Below are 18,430 nucleotides of genomic sequence, written 5' to 3' on the forward strand. Positions count from 1 at the left end.
TTCCCGTGGGGGTTGAGTCTCGATCTGGTTGGCTGGATTGAGAGGCAGTCTGAAGAAACAAGCTATCCAGGTTTCCATGCTTGTCTGAGGCAGAAGTTTTTTGTCTGTAGTTTCAGCCCTTTGCAGCTCCCAGCAGCCCAGTAGTGAGATTGCAATACAGGCCACAGTAGATCAGGTTTCCTTAAATACAGAGCAGACTGATTTTAAAGATTGCAAATTATCCATGCCAATTACTGAGCAAATTGTAAATAGATATGACAAACATTGTTTGAAATGTCTGTATGCAAATGCTAGAAACCTAAGAAACAAGACGGGAGATTTAGAATGCACTAAATTAAAAGATAGTTAGCCCAGGACAAGCAGGCAGTATATTTTCACAGATGGGTGACATCATGTACGGAGCCCCGGTACAGACAGAGCAAAAATGTATTGTCACTTTTAACTTTAGAAGTTTCGAGACTTCCCATACCATGCATGCACGAGTGCCTTCCCGCCTGACTTTGGCTCGCGGGACCATCAGTTCTTAGTCTTCCGTGTAGCTAAGAAGTTGAGTCTTGGAGTGCCTCGAAGTACATGATTTTCTAATGCTATTTTCTAGCCTTCCCATCATTTTTCCTGCCACTTTTTATGATTTTGTTTCATTAGTTTTTTCCTTTTCGAATTCCTCGAAGTTTTCATTTTTCAACTTCCGATGCCTTCGGCCCCCTCCCTCCCCCCCCCATCTTCTTTTAGGTCGGCTGCATCAATTTTTTTTTTAACTCTGCTTTACTCGACCTCGCTGCAGCTATTTTCTCATCATTATCCAAGCCTTCCAGTGGTTTAAAAAGTGTCCTTGGTGTAATAGGGCCATTTCCATCACTGATCTGCACAGCTGGTGCCTTCAGTGTCTTCGTCCTTAACACCTGGTCGATGTTTATCTCCACTTCTCCACTCTTCAAAAGTGCTTTCTGAAGTCTTGGCTTTTACAGCAGGAGAAAATTTTCTGATCCCCTTCAATGTTGACCATGTCTTCTTCTCCTTCAAAACCCAAGAATCATTCTCCGGAGGCTTCAGCACCGGCATCCCGTTTGGTGTTAGCTCTGACAGTACCAGCAACTTCACCTCCTAAAAATGCTAATATGTGTACCCATACCTCACTTTTTACTCATACATCGGCATCATCTCAAGCATCAAGTCGATACACATCAAATGCAAGAGGTCAAGGTCTTCTCTACAGTAAGTGTGTCCTCAGAAGCGTGCCTCGTCATTGAAATCGCCAACACCTTGATGCACTGCAGCACTGACGGCACCAACTGTACCTTCAGCAGCTGGTACCGGTGCAATCTTTACAGGAACAAATTAAAGAACTGTTTCAAAGGGAGTTGGAAATTATGTGCAAACACAGCCAGTCCCAGTTGCTCCCTCGGCTCCATCAGTATTGCCCCAGCCCAAGCATCACTCTACCAGGGACTCCGATACTGAGCCTTTAACGCTTCATAGGCATCACAGCTCTTCTTCTCACTCTACTTTGGATTGGCACCGAGACACTGACAGTAGTTCTTCCAGGCACCACAGTCAGAGGACTTCTCATCAATGTCTGTCTAAATCGAAGGACTACTCCTCCAGATATGCCTCATCTCCTAAAAGAACGAAAACCAAAAAGGAAATCCAACACAATCTGCAGTAAGGAAAGCAGCACAAAAGAAAACAAAGAAAAACTGCAGACTGTGTTTATTATAACAAAAATTGAATGCAGTTAATGTTACCACCTTTTAACAAACCAAGGGACCCAACACGGTCCGTTTTTCAGTTAACACGCCTTCATCAGGGGTCCCAAGTTGACAAGGTATCAAATTAAACTGCAAACAAAAGAAGTTAGCCTGTGTAAATCGAAGATGATCGCTGAACAACGGTCTCTGTATTGACTTGCTACGAAGCAAAAAAGACCTAAAAGAACAAATTTTGTTTCATACCTCTTGGACCCAACTTACTCCGATCCTGAACTCTCTGCCCCAGAATCCTATGGTATAACATCAGATTCTTCTCCTCTCCCTAAAAGGAGGTATCCACTAGAGAGTTTATCATTCACCAAATCATCCATTATATGGTGTAAGCCCTTCCAGTAAAGATAGAATCTGAGTTGTTTAATGCCTTGGATTTTGAACAAATTACAAAGGATTGCTTGAAGTTTCCCTTATACCATCTCATGAGGGATGCCATGTTAAAAAATTGGAAGATGCTTGTTTTGCCTAACCGTAAAGGGTGCAACAAGTTAGAACCAAAACGACCAAAACGATGTTCAGCTACAAAATGGGGGCATCGGTGCTAGGGGAAAGCAACCTTGAAAAGGACTTGGGTGTACTAGTGGATACAACAATGAAATCAACGGCACAATGTGCAGCAGCCTCAAAGAAAGCAAATAGAATGTTGGGTATTATTAAGAAGGGTATCACAACCAGGACGAAGGAAGTAATCATGCCGCTGTATCGGGCGATGGTGCGCTCGCACCTGGAGTACTGTGTCCATTATTGGTCGCTGTACCTCAAGAAGGACATGGCGATGCTTGAAAGGGTCCAGAGAAGGGCGACGAAAATGATAAAAGGTATGGAAAACCTTCCATACGAAGACAGGTTAGAAAGGCTGGGGCTCTTCTCCCTGGAAAAGTGGAGACTCAGAGGAGACATGATAGTGACTTTCAAGATCATGAAAGGCATCGAGAAGGTAGACAGGGACAGATTCTTCAGACTATTAGGGACCACAAGTACAAGGGGGCACTCGGAGAAGCTGAAAGGGGACAGGTTTAGACCCAATGCTAGGAAATTCTTTTTCACTCTGAGGGTGGTGGACACCTGGAACGCGCTGCCAGAGGTTGTGATAGGACAGAGTACACTACGGGGTTTTAAAGAAAGATTGGATAAATTCCTGAAAGATAGGGGGATTGAGGGATACAGATAGAGGTAGAGATGGGATATAGAGAGAGTATAGATAGAGACCAAGGGGGATTTAAGGGTTCAGACAAAGATCACCGTACAGGTCATGGGCTGCCGCGGGTGCGGACTGCTGGGCGCGATGGACCTCTGGTCTGACCCAGCAGAGGCAACTTCTTATGTTCTTATGATCCATAGCCCACTGACTTTTAGGGCAAAACAGAATAGTTCACACTAGCTTCTTCTTACAACTGAAAATAGCATTTATTAGTGAAAGAGAGAAATGTCAGAGTATAGTATTTATTTACAAAGAAGAATAAGAAATATATTTCACCATGGAAGTAAATAACACCATTCTGCCTTTCAGAGGCCAGGAAGCCCTCTCACAGCCTGGCAAAAGAGATTCCCATAGGATAGGTTGCTGGGCAGTAGGGCCTTTCACTCCGCAGCTGAGCTTCAAAAACAGTCACATTGAGAGGTTTGTTTTATACACACACAGCACAGGATGGTACATTTTCCCAGAATATGAGGATGTTACATCCAGGTTCTGCTTCTTGTTATCAGTATTTGAAAATTCAGATACCAAGCAAATACAGAACAGATAGAAACATAGAAATATGATGGCAGATAAAGGCCAAATAGCCCATCTAGTTGCCCATCCACAGTAACCATTATCTCTCTCTCTCTCTCTAAGAGATCCCACGTGCCTATCCTACACCTTCTTGAATTCAGACAGTCTCTGTCTCCACTACTTTTCCCGTGAGACTGTTTCACACATCGACCACCCTTTCTGTAAAAACGTATTTCCTTAGATTGCTCCGGAGCCTATCACCTCTTAACTTCATTACAGAACTTCCTTTCATTTGAAAGAGACTTAACTCATGCACATTTAAGCCATGTAGGTATTTAAACGTTTCTATCATATCTCTCCTCTCCTGCCTTTCCTCTAAAGTATATAGATTGAGATATTTGAGTCTGTCCCCAAACACCTTATGACGAAGACCACACACCATTTTAGTAGCCTTCCTCTGGAATGACTCCATCCTTTTTATATCTTTTTGAAGATGTGGTCTCCAAAATTGTACACAATATTCTAAATGAGGTCTCACCAGAGTCCTATGCACCCTAGCATCCTTCTAGCTTTCGCTATCAACTTTTCAACCTGTTTGGCCACCTTAAGATCATCACATACAATCACACCTAAGTCCTGCTCTTCTGTCATGCACATAAGTTTTTCACTCCCTAAACTGTACTGTTCCTATGGGGTTTTGCAGCCCAAATGCATGACCTTGCATTTCTTAGTATTAAATTTTAGCTGTCAAATTTCAGACCATTCTTCAAGCTTCACTAGGTCTTTCTTTATTCTATTCATACAACATTCACTATTCTATTGCAAATTTTGGTGTCATTTGCAAAGAGGCAATATCGCTTATAAAAATGTTCTGTCTGAATAACCAGTTCCCAGTAAAGAATTCACAGATACTGGGAGACGCAATTCGCTTTGCTGACAACACAAATTAGATGAAACAATGGGTAAATATGATTGCTTATGAAACTATACAATTCTATTCCTAGGCTTATGGGCCATGCTAATGGGCCTAACAATCAGTACTGTTGTATAACGCCTCTTCTTGTACCGGTGGTACCAAGGAAGTTGGGCTCCCTTTACAGAGTCCAGGCATGTCCAGGGTTTGACAAACCTTAACTGCAACATCGCTCTCTTTCTTTTAGTTGTCTGCCCTTAAGATATCCTCCAGTACTAGGATATATGCCAGTGCACCTCTTGGGAGAGAGGGCCGAACTCTGGACAAATTTGGCTGCCGACTCTTACCAGAACACCATGTTAACAAATCATGTTCTCAGCTATAGTTTTTATATGACTTTCTATTTCAAGCAATTGGTTCAACAGTGGTTGCAATGGTTTGATGGGATATGTGGTTATAGTTTATGGGTCCTGTTGCTGTTTTGATAAAGATATAATGGAGCTTTCCACAGAGCACCAGGCATTATATGAATGATGTCACTGGGAAAAATCAATGTGTCTACATCTATCTGCTAGTAGTAATGGAGAATAAATAACCCAATCATTGGGATGGTGCAGCAGGTGTGACTAAATTTCCCCATAATTCTCTGAAGAAAAGCAAAAAGAGAATCATTTTAGTAGCCACTGTTTTACTTTCTCTGATCTTCTCCTTAGCAGTAGATGAAATAAGGCAAGAATATGCCAAGATAACCAAGTGAGTTTATAGTCTGGAGTTTGCTATGATTTAGGCTCAGTGTAGCTCTTCAGTACCATGACACTTAAGATGCTCTACTAATCAAGTAAATATCTCTTCCTTAGTCAGGCCAATTGAATGAGTACACAGAGCGGAAAGAGATGTCTGCAGATGTGGTATGCATGAGCCTGGCAAGTGTTCCTCCCGGAGAACAGCGTTCTCGTTTCCTCGCTGTGGGACTGGTAGACAACACTGTCCGAATAATTTCACTGGACCCATCGGTGAGTGCCTTTTTGGGTGCCTATCATTAACAGCAAAAACTATGGGGACAAGAAGTATGGTGGTATGTTTGAGACAGAAAAATGAGCTTAAATTTAGTGAATTATATGCAGACAGAGTGTGCTTTAAATTCTAAGGTACATTTTAAAAAAATCTATGTGAATATGTGAAATGAACCAGAAAAGTCTGAAAATTGTTTGAGGGTGGATGGGAGGAAGGCCAAACAAACAAAAACAATGTTTCTCTGTTTATGGATGTTGATAAAGGTATGGGGTCTAGCTGTTCAATAATTTATGTGTGTTTATTAAAGCATATTCCCAATAGGGATCTAGGCAGATTACAATAGTAAGTAAGTCAAATAATAAAATAAAGGAAAGGAACTCAAATGACAGGAAAGGTTAAAACACTTATACCAAAGAATACAGTGCTGTAAGATTAGCTTGTATGTGTCAAAGGATTAAGGCATAGATGGAAAATACTGGGGCTGCAATATCAGGATAACTTAAATCCACAAGCAAACCAATGAATGCAAACAAATTTCATAAATTAGTCGCCATAGCTATTTTAAAAATATACCAGTTGATAGTGTGATCAGAGTTTACCCTCACTGCTTTAAATAGGGTACAGTTTCCCAAGGACATGAATCTGTTATTGTTTCTATACAATTATTTGAGAAACTATGACTTCCTGGATCCCCGCTACCCCTTTTACTAAACAGTAATCATTTACTAAACAGTAATGAATGGGATACTGTCTTCTGTTGTATGCTGTATTGATTCACTAACTTGTTCTGATAGTACGTGTAACTTACCTGATTTTAATCTTTAACAAACACTTAAGAGAGAGATTGAAACATACTGGGAGTGTATGCATATCTTTTTACTTTTACTTTATGTTTTTGTTTAAAAAATTTTGAACAGGACAATGGGGAGCATATGATAGTATTTTAATAAATCTGAATACAGTACCATTTCTCCCTTTTCCTCCCATCAGAACAAACAATTATTGTATTTTAGCTTTAAAATATCCCAACAGTAGGAGTGCTGAAAATTTTGAAACACCATTATTCTGATTGTTGCTGTTGTCTGGGTCTCACCACATCTGAGTAGGTAGAACTGACATTTCAGCCATCATTCTGTGGCTTTCTTCAAGGTATACTGTGAGGTCTGCAGTTTGTTTTTATATATAGTAGGTCTACTGACCTGATTGAGAACAGGGATATCCATTGGTCATAAATTTGAATTTTGACAGGGCAGTTTGTTGGTCACAGATTTGAATTTGGTGGGAATTTGAACCCACTCACTATATATAAAGACAAACTGCAGACCCCACAGCATACCCTGAAGAAAGCCACAACATGATGGCTGAAATATCTGTTCTGCTACCCAGATGCAGTGAAACCCAGGCAACAGCAACGATCATGATGCCAGCCACAGAATCCTAAGAGAACATATAACCATTATTCTAAGCAGAAACTCGAGTATCAAATTTGACAGCCTGTACTAGTGAGAATATTTTAGCACAATCTAATTCAATATGTTCAGTGATGCTAACATGCAAGAGTGTGAATTAATGTTCAGTCAGCACGTTCAAATCTATACTGTTTTCCCGCAGTTTAGAGTATTTGGTACCCTGGCCTCAGAGTTCCAATCAGAGCTCATAGTACAGTTGAATTTCTTTTACTGTGCCTTGTCATAGGGTCAGTGATTGTCTGAAAGCATCTTCTACTTCTGACTATTCTCATTTTAGCAGTCAATATAAGCAGGTAGAATATCTTTTTAAGTGGCCAGACATCTATAGTCCAGTCAGAATTTAGCCCAACAAGCTATCCTGTCCAGGCCCTTATCTTGTTTCAGACCAATTTCGAATATGTTTGAATTTTTTAGCAGCTCTAAGGTACCCCTCTGTCCACACTGTTTTCAACATTTTCCTATTCTTCTGCATTCTCCCTCTTGATAGGGGTCCAATAGGTTCTCTGTATAATCTACTATTGCATTTGGTTGTAATTGGTGACAGTGGTACATTTATGTAAAGATACATACAGTCCCAGTCCTCATTCACCACTTTTCAGCAGGGGTTGAAATAGCAGGATACAGTTTGTCCAAGGAAGGAAGCATAAACCTTCAAAAGTAGTTTCTTTCTAGCCTATTAGAGTCTCTGTGTAAATTACATTTTGCATTTTTGCTATTATAAAATCCCTTATTCTGAAAATTATTGAGAAAAGGGGTTTATCCACTGCAAGATCTCCTGTAAGTGAGTCAGAGCCAGCACAGTTGCTTGGAACAATAGATCTCTACAGTGCATAAACCCTGTCTCTTCTAATTTTCCTCTAATCAAGGTAAAGTAGCCTATGGACCATGGATGATAATCCTTAAACACACAAAGGGGGTGCATGATATCTGTCATGTGATAAGCCCTTTTCACTTTGTCCCATGTATCCCATAGAGGTTGAAGGAGCAGGTAGTCACAGAGCACTTCTTCCATTTTACCATATCTTTTATTTGGTCTTTATTATAATCAAAAAGAGATTAGGGATAATTGCAGTATTTCTCCAAAGAAAACCAATGTTTTGAGGAGTGTTCTACATAATGGTTCCCGACAGCTTTCAATATGACTGCCTGGTGGTACCTCCTAAAGACTTATGCTGCAGTGTGGCCCACTGTATCTTAGGACTATTCTTACCCCAAATGAATTCTCTCAGTATCTTCTCCTAGTTTCTAAATCCTTTGGATGGAATAGCTTTCAGTGGCTGAGTGAATAAGAATAGAAATTTGGGGAGGTTCATCATCTGAAGGGTTTCTGTTCTACCCCACCATGTTAATGTAAGAGTTTTCCATTGGCTTGGATTTGTTTAGTAGTAAGTTTATCATAGTAAAGACAGAATAGATATTTGGTATTATTAGAAAGAATAATACCTAGTTCTCTGAGGACAAGCAGGCATAATATTCTCATATGCAAATCATCCACAAAACTTGGGTACGGACACTGCCAAGCGCACTGTCACTGATAGTTTTTTAAGGCAGTGCCCATACCACATGCACGCACCAGTGCCTTTCTTCTTGACCTCAGATCATGGGACCATCAATTCTTAGTTTTCTATGGAGTCAAGAAGCTGTGTCTTTGGTTTCTCCTCAGCACGTCAGACTGTTCACATCTGCGCCTGAGTCTTCTGGCATCCTTTCAGATCCATCACCACAGAAAACATCTCGACAGAGATCTCCTTCAGAAAGACTTTCCTTTACCAAATATATTAGACAACTTGGAAGAGCCTTGCCTGTTAAATTGGAAGCTGACAACGCCTACAGTGCTGAGTACTTGGAGACTTTGGACTATGATGAACCTCCTAAAGAGCTCCTTAAATTACCATTGAATGGCATTCTTAGAGACACTTTTCAAAATTTGGGAAACGCCTTTAACCATTACGGTTGCTACAAGAAAACTTGATTCCCTATACAGAATCATTTCTTGTCCAAGGCTTGATAAACCACAGGTTCAGCATCAATCTTTAATGGTAGAATCAACACTTAAAAAATCTTCCGATTCCAAAGTTTATGCCTCAGCACCTCCGGAGCGCAAAGGTTTTACTATGGACAAATTTGGATGATACCTGTATCAGAATTCCATGTTGGCGAGCAGGAACCTTAATTACAATTTCTACATTTCCTGTTATCTAAAACAACTGGTGAAACAATTTCCTAACTTTGACCAATTTATTCCTAAAGAACATTTTGCACAGTATCAGCAATTTGTGAGAACTCTCTCAAAGTAGGTAATATATTGCAAGATTGTCCTATGATGCTTTTGAAATTTCATCTAGCACATCGGCTATGTCTGTCACTATGAGATGCCTGGCTTGGCTAAGAGTTTCTGACATGGATATTAATCTTCAGGACAGATTAGCTAATATTCTGTTCTTAGGATATGAGCTCTTTGGTGATTCCATTGAAATAGCCACATGAAAGTTAACATTGCAAGACAAACACTAAACCTTCGACTTCAAGGCAGCCTGCTAAACCTTAATATTCATATCAGTGGCGATATTCTGCTAAACCATCTGTTTAGACAGCTACCTCAAAAAAATGCAGAAACAACAACGATCTCAAAAAAACTCAGATTAGCAGCCTACTCAGTCTTTTTGATGCGCTTCTCGAGGACATAGCCGATGTTCCCCTTTCTCAGCCTCTCCCTCAACCAATCAGAGGTCGTCTACAAATATACCATCAGCGTTGGACTCTGATAACATCCAATCTGTGGGTCCTCAGAGTCATCCAGGAAGGTTACTCTCTTCATTTTCTCTCCAAACCTCCAAATCATCCACCAAGAGAGTCCTCTTTGAACACGCAGCAGAATACCCTTCTTCAGGAAATAGAGGCACTGCTTCAACTAAATGCCATAGAAGTAGTGCCCCCTCCTCAGAAAAATCAGGAGTTCTAATCCAGGTATTTTCTCATTCCGAAGAAGACGGGAGGTCTCTGCCCAGTTCTCGTCACCTCAACAAGTTCCTAGTCAAAGAAAAGTTTCAAATGTTATCTCTAGGAACTCTGTATCCTCTGTTAGATAAAAACAATTGGCTATGTGCTCTAGATCTAAACGAAACCTATACTCATATACAAATTCATCCAGCTCACAAAAAATTTGTGCGATTTTGAATTGCTCATCGACATTTTCAATACAAAGTTCTGCCCTTCGGCTTGGCCGCCTCTCCAAGAGTGTTCACCAAATGCCTTTTGGTAGTTGCAGCCGCTTTAAGAGATCAGGGATTTCAAGTTTTCCCCAATGTCGACGATTAGCTCTTAAAAGACGCCTCCCCTCAAGGGGTTCACTCAGCAACACTGTCAACTGTCCTGTTCCTTCAACACATGGAGTTCAAAGTCAACTTTCCGAAATCTCAACTTCAGCCCTTCAGTTCATAGGAGCTCTCTTAGACACCATACAGCTCAGAGCATTCCTGCTTCAACAACGACACGACAATCTGCTTCAGCTTTGCCATCAAGTCTACCATTTTCTGTCTATCTCAGCCAAAGTAATGATGAGACTTTTGGGTCACATGGCATCCACAGTCCCTTTCCCAGACCTTATCTCAGAATAGCTCAGTGGTCTCTGGCATCCTAAAACTCTCACGCTCTCGATCCCTTCTCTCAGAAGATTATAGTCATATCCCTTTGTCAATCTCTGCAGTGGTGGATGAATTCCTCAAAACTTTCCAAAGGGTTACCGTTACAAATGCCTCATCATCATAAAGTTTTGACCACAGACTCATCCATGTATGCTTGGGGAGCTCATCTGAATGGTCTCAGGACAGAGGGTCACTGGTCTGCTCAAGAACAAAAGCTCCACATAAACCTCTTGGAACTCAGAGCGATTGGGAATGCTCTGAAGACTTTTCAAGATAGTATATCCAATCATGTCCTCCTCTTTCGTACTGACAATCAAGTCACAATTTATTACATAAACAAGCAAGCAGGGGCTGGCTCTTGGGCTCTCTGTCAAGAGGCCGAGAAGATTTGGAACTGGGCAATTGCTCAAAATATATTCCTAAAGGCTGTCTATGTTCAAGGAGCACAAAATACTCTTGCCGACGAGCTCAGCAGATTTCTTCAGCCACACGAGTGGACACTTCACTCCAGGGTCGTGCATCAGATTTTTTTCTCAGTGGGGGACTCCTCAAATAGACCTATTTGTGTCTCCCCACAATCACAAACTGCCTCAATTCTGTTTCAGGCACTACTCTCTCATCATCTAGAAGCAGATGCTTTTCTCCTGGATTGGTCGAACAAGTTCCTCTTTGCTTTTCCACCAGTTCCTCTCATTCTCAAGATACTGGTCAAGCTCAAGCAGAAGTCGGCAAACATGATCCTCATAGTGGAATTAGAAAAGATGCAGAGAAGGGCAACAAAAATGATAAAAGGGATGAGATGACTTCCCTATGAGGAAAGGCTAAAGCAGCTAGGGCTTTTCAGCTTGAAGAGACGGCTCAAAGGTCTATAAAATACTGAGTGGAATGGAAAGAGTAGATGTGAATTGCTCCTTTACTCTTTCCAAAAATACTAGAAATAGGGGGCATGCAATGAAGCTGCTAAGTAGTAGATTTAAAACAAACCAGAGAAAATATTTCTTCACACAATGTATAATTAAACTGTGGAATCCGTTGCCTGAGAAAGTGAGAATGTGTGAAATCAGTTCGCTTAGCAGGCTTTAAAAAAGGTTTGGATGAATTCCTAAAAGTCCATAAGCCATTATTGGGATGGCTTGGGGGAATCCACTGCTTATTCTTAAGATAAGCAGGATAAAATTGTTTTATTACTTGGGATCTAGCTAGGTACTTGGGACCTGGGTTGGCCACTGTTGGAAACAGGATACTGGGCTTGATGAACCTTCGGTCTGTCCCAGTATAACAATTCTTAGGTTCTTAAGTAGAAAACCTCTGCTTTAGTTGTACAAAGTGCATACCACTACAGTCAATTTATTGCAAGACAAGTGAAAAACCTTTGCTTTAGTTTTAGGTGTCTTGAGTATTGTTATCTTAGGGTATAGCGAAAGAATCTTATTAGAACTAGTTATGATCCTCTTCTTTTATTCCCTCCAGGATTGCTTGCAACCACTGAGTATGCAGGCACTACCAGCTCAGCCTGAGGCACTGTGTATTGTGGAGATGGGTGGCGTGGAGAAACGAGATGATCTGGGGGAGAGGGGCTCTATTGGTTTCCTGTATCTCAACATTGGACTCCAGGTAAGCAGGAAAGGAGGGACTTCAGTTCCTGTATCACATTGTCAAGACTCCATGTGACTTAGTGAATCTGCTGTCCTGTGAATGGGACATCCAAATGCATCAATAACTTTATTAGTTTGTTTTCCCACTTATCAAAAAGTCCCTTCACAGCCATTTTATCCTGTGAAGAACTCAGACAAAAAGATATACAGTACTCGCCTTCCCTTTTGGCTGATAGAATTAATAGCTATTATACTTTAAAGTACATTTTTATATGTTTAGGTACAATTGTGTACACTGTAAGAGCTAATTGAGCAAGAGTTACCCATAAGAAAACTTTTAATCTCTATCATTCTTATATCAGTGCACTCAAATGTGTAAACAGCAGAACCTTAAGGCTATTTACAGATGTTGCAAATGCAAATGGTCTCTTACCTGTCCTGTAAAACTTTGATCATGTGAGTAGAACTCCTGGATGCAGCTTACATATTTCTTCCCCAGATGCTTGTGCTTCATCTTCATGGGTTGTTACTACTACTCTTGTTGAGTTAATATTTATGAGAGAAGATGGAAATTTGCCATTAGATTTTATGCCCCGTAATGCTGATTATCCCAGGACAAGCAGGCAGGTATTCTCACTAGTGGGTGATGTCATCAGACAGAGCCCCGGTACGGACGTCTCACAAGCACGTGTTGCTTGTAGAAACTTAAAGTTTCTAGATGCCCGCACCGCGCATGCGCCGGTGCCTTCCTACCCGGAGATCCGGGCGTGTCTCCTCAGTTCTTTCTTTTCCGCGGAGCTGAGAAGTTCAACTTCATCATGCGCTAGCTGAATTCAGTTAAATTTGCCTTCCTTGTCCGCGTTTTCGCCTTTCTTTTAATTACAGTTAACAGTTCTTTTATTTTCGTAAAAAAAAAAAAAAAAAAAAGAAGATTATTTCCTCCGGCGGGTCGAACGGGCCGGCCACGTGGCTCAGGCCCACTGGCTTCGACCTCGCGGCGGAGATTTTCCGGCCTATGTCCCGGCCAACCACCGGGTTTAAAAAGTGCAGCAAGTGCCAACGCGCGATTTCACTCACGGACCCTCACTGGCGCTGTTTGCAGTGTTTGGGCCCTGACCACATCCCGAAATCGTGCGGGCCTTGCTCTACCCTTACGGCACGCTCATTCAAGCGGCGTTGCCTATTGTGGGAATCGATGTTCAAGATGGACGCAGCTAAGGATCCCACAGCCTCCACTTCATCTGATACCTCCCCGGTTCGGGCGAAACCGGCATCGACCACCCCTGCATCGAGTGTGGTGAAACCGGCATCGCTCGCCCCGACACCATCCACGAGCTCGACGTCGGTGCCTGCCCCGGTCTCCTCGGTTCAGGTACCTCTTCCTTCCACAGTGCCACCAATGGTCATCAAAGTGCCGAAAGCTGCTAAGCAGAAGCACTCGACCTCGAAGGAGCGCGATGTCCGTGCAGGAGGACCCCCTTTCGGTGCGGATCCCTCCCTATCGGCTTCGCTACGGTCCGTGCTAGAAGCTCAATTCGTTGAGCTCATGCAGACCATCGGACCCGGGCTCATCGCTGCCATACAGGGTGACCTCCCGGTACCGACCCAAAGGGGCGGTCCGCCCCCTCCCCCTCCCCCACACCGTTCGACCTCGACAACCGACGAGGACGAACGGGGGAGGGCGGCGATGCCCACGCGGCAAACCTCGCTTACCGATATGCCGCCATTAGAACCCATTACGCCTCCGCGCCAACATGGGACCAGACCCCCGCTCGATACTCGAAGCCCTGGGCATAGTCAGGAAGAGTTCTTCCGCACTCCTTACCAGACTTGGGTAGCATCGCAAGAATCCGTATCGCAAACCCAGTTGCGATCCACCGCTTCCAGCCCTATCCACTTGGGGGCCTCGGGAGACCATGCGATGCACAGACGATCCCGATCCCCGTCCCGCCACCGAGACGGGCACCGATCGAGACACTCATCCTGGCACTCCTCACGCCATTCGGAGGTGTCACCGCAGAAAAAACTGCAACGTAGGGGATACTCCTCAACAGAGGCGTCCCCTCCGAGGGGCCCGGAGTACGAGGAGACACCGGTACCCGATTCTCCTTGTCACTCCCCGATGTCCACAGACCTGGAGGCCTCATCCTCCTCCAGCCCGTCCCACAGACCGACGCTGGCGGAACAATTGTCCTTCTCATCATTCCTCCGACAAATGGCGGATGATCTGGATGTGACCCTTGACACGGGCTCCAGATACTCCAAAGAGTATCTGGACACCATACACTTACCTAACCCTCCAACGGAGTCGCTCCGGCTCCCCTTGCATAAATTACTGGACCAGACCTTCATGCAGTGCTTCGAAACGCCGTATTCCATACCGGCGATCCCCAGCAAACTCGATGCTCGATACCGCATCGTGCACCATAAAGGGTTCGAGGGCCCCCAACTCTCCCACCAATCCCTATTGGTCGAGTCCTCCCTCAAACGCTCTCATCCCTCCCAGGTCTACGCTTCTGTACCGCCGGGCCGAGAGGGAAGAACGATGGACAAATTTGGTAGAAAATTCTACCAAAACTCCATGATGGCGTCACGGGTGCTAAACTACAACTTCTTTTTCTCTTCCTATCTGGAGTTCTTCTTGCCGGTACTCCGCAAGTTCACTCCGTTCATAGACAACCAAGCTCGATTCGAGTTCGAGGAAGTGGTAGCCTCCCTCTCCCAATTACGCCTCCAGCTGATGCAATCCTCCTTCGATGCATTCGAACTCTCGGCACGCGCCGCCGCAAGCGCGGTAGCTATGCGTCGCCTGGCATGGCTCCGTACTATCGATATGGATCCCAACCTACAGGACAGACTCGCCAACGTACCATGTGCTGGAGCCGACCTGTTCGATGAGTCTATCGAAACTGTTACCAAGAAGCTGTCGGATCATGAAAAATCCTTTCAATCCATCCTACGGCCCAAACCCAAACCTCAACAGTCTCGACCTTCCAGGCCACCCCTGATTTACCAGCGGCGTTACATGCCCAGACAAACGCCCGCGGCGAGACAGCCTGCGAAGAGACAACCCCCCCAGAAGTCTCAGCAAAAAGTCCAGCCACCCGCTGTACCTAAGGCTCCCCAGCCTTTTGACGCCCCTCCCGGGAGCATAACCTCGGTCTCTCCCATAGGGGGCCGCCTCCATCTTTTTTACCACAGATGGGAGGCCATAACCACGGACCTATGGGTCCTCTCCATCATAAGAGAAGGATACTCCCTTCAATTCCACCGGGTCCCCCCGGACCATCCTTCAAGAGAGTATCCTTCAAGCTCGACGCAGACCTCCCTTCTTCTTCAGGAAGTCCAAAACTTACTCCAGCTTCGGGCGGTCGAGACTGTCCCGTCAGACCAATTGAACCGAGGGTTTTACTCCCGGTACTTCCTCGTCCCGAAGAAAACGGGCGACCTGCGACCCATTTTAGACCTTCGGGCCCTCAACAAGTTCCTGGTCAAAGAGAAGTTTCGCATGTTGACTTTGGCTTCTCTATACCCCCTCCTCGAGCAGAACGACTGGTTATGCTCCCTGGATCTCAAAGAGGCCTACACTCACATCCCCATTCACCCGGCCTCCCGAAAGTTCCTCAGATTTCGGGTGGGAAATCTGCACCTACAGTATCGAGTGCTACCATTCGGCCTATCTTCGTCCCCCAGAGTCTTCACAAAGTGCCTGGTGGTAGTGGCCGCAGCACTCAGGGACAGGGGTCTACAGGTCTTTCCATACCTCGACGACTGGCTCATCAAGGCCCCGTCAGCCCCAGAGGTCACTTCGGCGGCCTTGGCTACAACCTACTTCCTCCAGAATTTGGGCTTCGAGATCAACTTCTCCAAGTCCCATCTACAACCTACCCAGTCCCTCCCCTTCATCGGAGCGGTCCTGGACACCACCCGACTCCGAGCATTCCTGCCCCGGCAACGCATGGAGTCTCTTCTTCACCTCTGCCAGTCGGTGATCACTCACCAAACCATACCGGCGAGACAACTGATGGTGCTCCTGGGCCATATGGCCTCCACAGTACACGTGACACCCTTTGCCAGACTCCACCTCAGGATTCCCCAGTGGACCCTGGCATCACAGTGGAATCAGACATCCGATCCACTATCCAAACGCATCGTAGTCACACCTGCTCTTCGGCAGTCTCTACTTTGGTGGATGACCTCTTCGAATCTATCCAGAGGTTTGCTGATGCACTCTCCCCCCCATCAGAAAGTTCTCACAACCGACTCGTCGAATTACGCATGGGGGGCCCACCTGGAGGGTCTCCGCACCCAAGGATTCTGGACCAGTGCGGAAAGACTACACCAAATCAATCTATTGGAACTCAGAGCCATCTTCAATGCGCTCCAAGCTTTCCAACACCTACTTCACGACACGGTAATCCTCATTCGCACAGACAATCAGGCTGCCATGTATTACATCAACAAGCAAGGGGGCACGGGCTCGTCCCTCCTTTGCCAGGAAGCTCTACGAGTCTGGGACTGGGCGGTGCGCCACAACGCCTTACTCAGAGCAGTATACATCCAGGGGGAGAACAACGTCCTAGCAGACAAACTAAGCCGTCTGCTACAACCGCACGAATGGACTCTCCATTCCAACCCCTTTCACCAAATCTTCACGCAATGGGGGACGCCTCAGATAGACCTCTTTGCGGCTCCCCACAACGCCAAACTGCCTCAGTTTTGCTCCAGGATCTACACTCCTCATCGCCTCGAGGCAGATGCTTTTCTACTGAACTGGGGGAAACGATTTCTATATGCGTTCCCACCATTCCCGCTGATCCAGAAGACTCTGGTCAAGCTGAAACTCGAACGGGCCACCATGATTCTAATAGCCCCTCGGTGGCCCAGACAACCTTGGTTCTCCCTCCTACTTCAACTCAGCAGCAGGGAACCAGTACCACTTCCAGTGTTTCCTTCACTACTTACTCAACATCAAGGATCACTACTTCATCCCAACCTGCAGTCTCTCCACCTGACAGCTTGGTTCCTCTCAACGTAACCCCTCACCAATTCTCACAAGAAGTGAGGGAAGTCTTGGAAGCTTCCAGGAAGCCCGCCACTCGTCAATGCTACTCCCAGAAATGGACCAGATTCTCCTCATGGTGCGTTTCTAAGTCAAAGGAACCCCAGCGAGCTTCCTTATCCTCCGTGCTGGACTATCTCCTGCACCTATCTCAATCTGGGCTCAAGTCCACATCCATACGAGTCCACCTGAGCGCTATTGCGGCGTTCCACCAGCCTCTACAAGGGAAACCCCTCTCGGCCCATCCGGTGGTCGCCAGATTTATGAAAGGACTCTTCCATGTTAACCCTCCTCTCAAACCACCCCCAGTGGTTTGGGACCTCAATGTAGTCCTTTCCCACCTCATGAAGCCCCCGTTTGAACCACTCAACAGGGCCCCTCTGAAGTATCTCACCTGGAAAGTTCTTTTCCTTGTAGCCCTTACGTCCGCTCGCAGAGTCAGCGAACTCCAGGCATTGATGGCGGACCCACCATTCACAGTATTCCACCATGACAAGGTGGTCCTCCGCACTCACCCGAAATTCCTGCCTAAGGTGGTCTCCGAATTTCATCTCAACCAATCCATCGTACTTCCAGTATTCTTCCCTAAGCCTCATTCTCACCACGGAGAATCGGCCCTTCACACTCTAGACTGTAAACGTGCCTTGGCTTTCTACCTGGATCGCACCAAGCCACACAGAACCACCCCTCAACTTTTTGTCTCCTTCGACCCTAACAAGTTGGGAAGACCCGTATCAAAGCGCACCATCTCTAACTGGATGGCGGCTTGTATCTCTTTCTGCTATGCCCAGGCTGGATTATCACTCCCTTGTAAGGTCACAGCCCATAAGGTCAGAGCAATGGCAGCCTCAGTAGCATTCCTCAGATCAACACCAATCGAGGAAATTTGCAAGGCTGCCACCTGGTCCTCGGTTCACACATTCACCTCACATTATTGTCTGGATACCCTATCCAGACGGGATGGACAGTTTGGCCAAACAGTATTGAAAAATTTATTCTCTTAAGTCGCCAACTCCCCCTCCATCCCACTGAGGTTAGCTTGGAGGTCACCCACTAGTGAGAATACCTGCCTGCTTGTCCTGGGATAAAGCAATGTTACTTACCGTAACAGTTGTTATCCAGGGACAGCAGGCAGCTATTCTCACGTCCCACCCACCTCCCCTGGGTTGGCTTCTCAGGCTAGCTACCTGAACTGAGGAGACACGCCCGGATCTCCGGGTAGGAAGGCACCGGCGCATGCGCGGTGCGGGCATCTA

The 18,430-nt window shown here is 45.2% G+C and overlaps 1 protein-coding gene across 1 annotated transcript in view; it reads left to right on the plus strand.

Annotated features, from left to right (window-relative positions):
- The window catches only part of SF3B3 (splicing factor 3b subunit 3), a 307,537-nt gene that overhangs the window by 177,522 nt on the left and 111,585 nt on the right, over window positions 1-18,430 (plus strand). Inside the window, exons 14-15 of the mRNA XM_033940443.1 lie at window positions 5,248-5,403; window positions 11,988-12,131. Coding sequence (XP_033796334.1) covers window positions 5,248-5,403; window positions 11,988-12,131 — 300 coding nt within the window. The remainder of the gene's footprint in view (window positions 1-5,247; window positions 5,404-11,987; window positions 12,132-18,430) is intronic.

This window comes from Geotrypetes seraphini, chromosome 4 (assembly GCF_902459505.1).
Source record: "Geotrypetes seraphini chromosome 4, aGeoSer1.1, whole genome shotgun sequence".
Lineage (NCBI taxonomy): Eukaryota > Metazoa > Chordata > Amphibia > Gymnophiona > Dermophiidae > Geotrypetes > Geotrypetes seraphini.